The sequence below is a fragment of the Mus caroli genome, unplaced genomic scaffold (assembly GCF_978045245.1).
Source record: "Mus caroli unplaced genomic scaffold, Mus_caroli_1 scaffold_1, whole genome shotgun sequence".
NCBI classification, from domain to species: Eukaryota; Metazoa; Chordata; class Mammalia; order Rodentia; family Muridae; genus Mus; species Mus caroli.
In genome coordinates this window covers 148,909,374-148,916,413 of record NW_028227256.1, presented here as the reverse complement: position 1 = coordinate 148,916,413, position 7,040 = coordinate 148,909,374, and the positions used below count along the sequence as shown (strand labels likewise).

Genomic DNA, 7,040 nt, shown 5'->3' with positions numbered 1-7,040 from the left:
CAAGTGCTGCATTTCTCAGAAGCAGGAAAATATTTTAGAATTGTATTTTAAGCAAATCATCTTGAAGAACAACATTCTTACTACTTTATACAGGTCATTTTAGTATATAAAAGGATCCAGCTTTATTTTATGTTGTACGCAGGAGAAATCACCACAAACCAGTAGAGGTATGAGAGTAACGGTGAAGCTGGGCCCGTGGTGCTCGCCTGCATCCCTGCTGCCTGAGAGCCAGAGCCTCCAGGTCAATCCCTGGTGTCAGAGAAGGGAAAGGATGGCCCTTACCATTTCCAAGAAAGACATGAGAACCCTAAGTCACTGGAGCCCAGTCAGAAACTTGGCTTCAAATGTTTTTATTAAATTTTTTTCTTTAAAATAATAAAAACTTAAAAAGCAACGCTCTCACACCAGCCAAGTCAGAAACAGCCAATTTTCTGAATGAAAACAGTGCTTTTTAAATTTTTTTTTATCTCATATCACTAAATTGAAAGAATAAAAAAGGATTGCAGCGGTACGGAGACTGGGCCATCACACAGAACCCTGAGAAGAACCCCCTCGCAGTCACCATCTCCTGCAGCCACTCGCTTCCGCTTTGTCACTCACGGACATCTCAACCCTGTCGGTGACCGTGTCCTCAGCTGCTGGCGGCATCTGGCCTTCTGATTGTGCTCCAGTGTAAGTGGGGGTGCTATACTTTAGCAGGATGGATTTAAACTGCATCAGAGGGGCATCGGTACGGATGCCCATTGGGTCAAAGTGAGTTCGGCTTACTCGAAAGCCTGCTTGCGAAAGACAGCACAAAAATTTTTTTAACCTGCAATAGAGAAAGAAAGCTATTAGGCTCCCAGTTTTTACTTAAATTATTAAAATACAGAGTGAGTATGTTGCCGCTTGGCCGCCTTACTTCGGCATGTTCATCCCTTTGATGCTGTGCCTGTGGATGTTGTAGTAAAAGGGCGGGTGAGCCGTGCTGGTGTCGGTCTTCTGCTTTTTGGCTAGGTTAATGGTCATCTCATTACTTTTTCTCTTGCCTGGAAGACACACACAACAAGCATGATCTTAACAACTGCAGACAGAATGAATGCTTTTATAATCCTGTCGACTACACAATTCTCACTGGCCTTCACTCGTGTTATCTGTTCACCTGCTTCTTGGTCACAACTTCCTTCTCTTTAAGCCTTTAACATTTCTACTTCCTGTTTATGAACCCGGGCCGATTACTTCACTGCGCACTGTAGCCCACACGCCACCACTCAGCCTGATGAGCTCTGCCATTCCTCTTCTTTGTTTCTTGTATGTGGTTATGTCTGTGTAAACCCTTTCTCCCTAGTTACATTCTACACTCCTAGGGAACGAGACGCTCAGAGTTTCGAGCACTCGCTGCTCCTGAAAAGATCGGGGATTCAGTTCTTAGCACCAAAATGATGGCTCTTGGCTGCTCTTCCCTGGGATCCAAGGGCTCCAGTGCCTTCGTCTGGGGTTTCTGCACTCACGTGTGCATGTACTCTCCTCTATATTTGTAACAAAAATGAGTATTTATAAAACAAAACAACACCCTGACTTTACCTCTGAGCAGAGCTGAGTGGATAGCAATAACTACAGGCAGGAACTAAAACATACACAGGTTTCTAGCGCTCAGCAGACGATAAAGGTACAACACATGCCTCGTTCTCAACTACTTAGTCTTTCCATGTTAAGTGAAAGATGCCAAACCAGTTATTCCAGCAATGTTTCCACATGTGCATATACAGATGTACAGACACAAACACACAAAGTAACTGAGACTTCAAATACTAACAGGAAACCTGACTCAGCGAACGTTCAGCGAACGTTCCGCCTGTTCTATCACGTATCAGATCGGTCTTATCTTGTCCTGGCTCGCTTCCTCCTGCCAAGCCCCCTCCAGTGCTGGCACTACAGGAGTGTGCCATAGTACCCAGCTAAGGCTTAGTTATCTCTAGGTATTATCCTCACATGCAATTTCTGGAGGACAAACACCTGATAACTGCTTAAAATAAGTAATTAGAAGGCAAATACAGTATATGAAAAAGGTTGAACTATTTCTTTTTTACAATAATACAAAATGGCAACTTGGGACTCCCAAATTAAAATTAACCCAGATAAGTAAAATTTGATTATATTGTTACATGAAATCAATGTGGCACATAAGTGAAAAAATGCCCATATGCAGAACAATTATAAGAAGGCCTACAATAAATCCAACATATACCTTAATCCTAACTATTCGAAGGCGCACACGGATTTTCTTTTGCCTGTGTTGTATTGACAGTCTTCAGACCAACATAAAGGCTCCAGCTATAGAATAGCCCATAGAGGTCAGTCAGCTTTCTTCATTTAGACATAAGAAAAACCTTACAGATTTACAATGTCTTAAAACATATTCATGCTTTACTTTCTATTCTTAAAAAGATTTCAGATGGGCTGGAGAGATGGCTTAGTGGTTAAGAGCACTGACTACTCTTCTGTAGGTCCTGAGTTCAATTCCCAACAACCACATGGTGGCTCACAACCATAATGAGATCTGACGCCCTCTTCTGGAGTGTCTGAAGATAGCTACAGTGTACTTACATATAATAAATAAATAAATAAATAAATTTTTGGGCCAGAGGAAGTGGGGCCGGAGTGAGCAAATTTAACAAAAAAAAAAAAGATTTAAGACATTTCTACTGAAAATGAAGAAACCGGCAAAGTTTCCAGCACCAACAGTGAGGCAGAACAGTGCTCTGAGAGCCAGTGCAGAGTCCAGCCCACCAGTGCTGCTTTGTCAGGCCTCTATTTCTCAGGGCACTGTATTGTTTCCAGAGATTTGCTTTATACCAAGTTAGCTAAAGGTGCTAAATGGACATGATTGGTAATTTTTATTTAAAAGAAAAAAAGTATATATATGTGTGTGTGTTTATATATATATATTTGTGTGTGTGTGTGTGTGTGTATATATTGCTGTTTTTTGAGACAGGGTTTCTCTGTGTTGCCTTGGCTATCCTGGGACTCACTTAGTAGACCAGGTTGGCCTCAAACTCAAGAAATCCGCCTGCCTCTGCCGCCTGAGTTCTGGGATTAAAGGTGTGTGCTACTACTGCCCAGCCAAACCATATACTTTTAATAAGAATTGTAAGTTTCCATTGAAGATGAACATTTAAAGTAAACATTACTACTATAATATTATAATTACAAGCTTTAATGCTATGTATATTGTTTTTAAACCTGTATATAAGATACATTTAGAATGTAGATACTTAATAGTTACATATTATAATATATACATACCCTGTGCACTGTAAATATCTACTGTGGTATCATCGGTGGTTTTAACAAATACGCCATTTTCTTCTAAAATAAAAAAAAGGGGGGGCATATTTATAGGTGACATTAAGAATTTAATGTTTAAATAAAACTGGAATCCCATTTACATTTTTGAATATACAAGAATGATATTTTTTTTTAACTTTCTGGGCCACTGAGAGAGCTCAGCAGGTAAAGGCACTTGTAATCTTCCCATGTAAAGACAGGACAGAGCTGATTGTGGCGTGTCCTCTGACTTCCACACGTGCCTGCGCGCTTGCGCGCGCACACACACACAGAGTTTAGGCTGAGTGAGGTGGCACACATCTTTACTTTCAGCATGGAAGGTACAGTCAGGTGGATCTTCTTTGAGTTCCAGGCCAGCTAAGCAAAGAGCCCGGATTCAAAACAAAGGCAAAGGATCTATTGATGTTGGTAACAGCAACCTCTCGTTATTACTACGGAAGCATGAAGACCAGTCTGCCCTTCCCCGTCTATGAAGAGCCAGGCACACTGATAGTGCCCTATCTAAGGAGTAAAAACTGGCTTCACTGAGGGATATATGAATTGATTTTCTGTACTTCAATGGGTATTAGCAAAATTTCTGGCTATACCAACTCCTACAATTGCCTACAATTTCTCTTTATAGAAGAGTAGAAAGTTTACAGAGGATGACAGGCTTTGCAGTGTATGCCCAGCACTCTGGAAGTGGAGGCAGCAAGATCAGGAGTTCAAGGCCAGCCTGGCCTATATGTGGCCTTGCTTCCAGAAAAAAAAAAAAAAAAAAAAAAAGCAACAAATAAATTATGATTAGACTCACTAAGAAGGGTTACTTAAAGCATATTATTCCATAATTTTCATTATAACATCAAGGATAATCTAACAAGCTAGAGTCACCTTGCTTGTTGGTATTTGAAGGGGCATGAGTTGAACACTGGCTTTGGGGGGTACACTCTGATTCAAAGATTAATGTCTTTATTAGGGGTTGAATGTCATCCAAACCATGGTGAATAGATTCAAATAGCATCCTTTTGAGGAATCCAGTATTGAAAAGGGAACTTGACCTGGAAAAGAAATGTTTGAGAAATGTTTATTTTCTTACAAAAAGATTCTTATAATTATACAAAACATGTAACAAATTATGGGATAGAATAATACTGAAAATCAGGAATTTTTAATTTAGTATTATTTATATAGTAATTTCTCCTCCTTTAAAAATTATTTTTGTAAATTGTTTTGTAAATTAAGATTAGCCAAAATATTTAATTCACATAAAATCAACAAGATTTGGGCTGGAGAGATGGCTCGTGGTTAAGAGCACTGGCTGCTCTTCCAGAGGTCCTGAGTTCAATTCCTAGCAACCACATGGTGGCTCACAATCATCTGTAGTGAAATCTGATGCCCTCTTCTGGTGTGTCTGAAGATAGCTGCAGTGTACACACATACATAAAATAAATAAATAAATTCTTAAAAAAAAAAAACAATAAGATGTATTTGCTTTCATAATTTGTAGAGTACTATGAAAAACAGAGTGGGTATCTGGAGAACACAGTCAAACAGAAAAGACAAAGCTTGTCTTAGGTACGCACCACAGAGGCCCGAGTTCTATCGCTGTCTTGCCAGGCATGCTCCCATGACAATTACAGGGCAGCTGTCTGTATGGGTTTTCTGTAAAAACAAAAGATGTGTTTATATACAGAATACACGACAAACGTAAGTGTTATAACTTACATTAATAATGACTATATACGCCGGGCGGTGGTTTAATCCCAGCACTTGGGAGGCAGAGGCAGGAGGATTTCTGAGTTCGAGGCCAGCCCGGACTACAAAGTGAGCTCCAGGACAGTCAGGGCTATACAGAGAAAGCCTGCCTCAGAAAAAAAAAAAATATATATATATATATATGTATATATATATACTGAGGACCTACTATGTACCAGGTACTGTGCTAAGAACTTTATATATAGTTGAAAACTTAATCTTTAAGACTCTTTGAGGGGAGGAGAGATGGCTCAGTGGTTAAGAGCACCAACTGCTCTTCCAAAGGTCCTGAGTTCAAATCCCAGCAGCCACATGGTGGTTCACAACCATCCATAACAAGATCTGATGCCCTCTTCTGGAGTATCTGAAGATAGCTACACATAATAAATAAATAAATCTTAAAAAAAAAAAAAAAAAAAGAAGAGAGAGAGAGTCTTTGAAGAGCCACAAAGGAGCAGGATGTCCGGCTTTGGGTGAAAATGTTTGCAGTGTTGAGCAGTGGGGAAGGAATTAATTGAAAATGGGATATGTTGAGAAAAGTAGGTAATCTGATTGACATTCTTAAAATTAGTTGATAGTGGAAAAACTACATTATCTCTAAATGTTTCAATAAACAGCAGGGGCAGAGCAGTTCACCTCTCCAGCAGTGGTCTCTGAAAGCACAGTGCGGAGCGTGTAACTGGGATGTGATGCAGGCTTGTTCGCTGGGTGCTGATACACAATGCCCACGCAGGCCAGAGGAGCTTCGCTTACCTTCCACCATGTTTCCATCCTTCTGAAAAATCCTCTCTTCACACCACTGGCAGTGGATCAGGTACTGGATTTTCTTGGCAGTCTCATCCGCTGAAGTAGGGCCTCTTAAGACCCTCACAACTACCAACACGAAGTGTTCCAGGGCCACCGCAAACAGCACTTCTATACCTTTGTTGCACCGTGCTGCAGCTCTGTTAAAAACAAAACAAAACAATACAAAGTGGATGTTCACAGTCAGCTATTGGATGGAGCACAGGGCCCCCAATGGAGGAGCTAGAGAAAGTACCCAAGGAGCTGAAGGGATTTGCAACCCTATAGGTGGAACAACAATATGAACTAACCAGTACCCCCAGAGCTCGTGTCTCTAGCTGCATATGTAGCAGAAGATGGCCTAGTCCGCCATCATTGGGAAGAGAGGCCCCTTGGTCTTGCAAACTTTATATGCCTCAGTACAGGGGAATGCCAGGGCTAAGAAATGGGAGTGGGTGGGTAGGGGAGCAGGGTGGGGGGAGGGAATAGGGGACTTTTGGGATAACATTTGAAATGTAAATAAAGAAAATATCTAATAAAAAAAAGGCAAAAAACCAAAACCAAAACAAAAACAAAAAAACCAAAACCACAAAACTATTATTTTGATGGCTCATCATTCCCTTTGTACAGCACTGTGCTGACAGAGCTAACCTGGATGGCAAACAGGGTGGACTGTGGTTTTCAACAGGACTGTTTTCTGTAATCATGATTACTAGTCTGAATTTAATCTATGTTTTTCCTAAAAATGCTTCTTGCAAACCATATATATTTCTGACCATATGCAGAATTATGTGCTAGCTGCTGACTACTTACTGAAAAGTAGTCAAAGCCCTTTTCTCTCAAGTTCTATAAGATACATCATTTCCAAATTTGCAAATTCTGTTGCTCATTTAACATTCACTGAAGACCTACGGAACTAATAACCTATGATTACGCTGAGGTAAGAATTTCCATCTAGGTGCTGCAGAACTTGTGTTTGGATTACCAAGTGAATGGGCTGGCCATCCACTATTGACTCTCTCCATGTGAGACTGCATTATTAAGTTATTTTGGAGAGGCTGGGGAGGCGGCTTAGCAGTTAGGAGTACTTGCTGCTCTTGCAGCACCCACATGGCGGCTCACAACTGCCTGTGCTGTGACTTTAGTTCCAGAGGATCTGATGCCCTCTTCTGACTCTGGCAGGATCCCGCATGCAT

At 40.8% G+C, this 7,040-nt stretch overlaps 1 protein-coding gene across 4 annotated transcripts in view; it reads right to left on the bottom strand.

Moving 5' to 3' along the window:
- Positions 1-334: 334 nt before the first annotated feature.
- Positions 335-7,040, bottom strand: part of Trmt1l (tRNA methyltransferase 1L) — a 30,631-nt gene continuing 23,925 nt past the window's right edge. For 3 of the 4 annotated variants that reach the window (XM_021161924.3, XM_021161933.3, XM_029478143.2), the window contains 6 exons: positions 5,815-6,005; positions 4,890-4,968; positions 4,198-4,364; positions 3,286-3,348; positions 902-1,028; positions 335-811 (listed from right to left, as the gene is read on the bottom strand). In XM_021161924.3, the coding sequence (XP_021017583.1) occupies positions 559-811; positions 902-1,028; positions 3,286-3,348; positions 4,198-4,364; positions 4,890-4,968; positions 5,815-6,005 (880 nt within the window). In that variant the 3' untranslated portion in view covers positions 335-558. The remainder of the gene's footprint in view (positions 812-901; positions 1,029-3,285; positions 3,349-4,197; positions 4,365-4,889; positions 4,969-5,814; positions 6,006-7,040) is intronic. The other variant, XM_029478141.2, reaches the window with a different exon arrangement.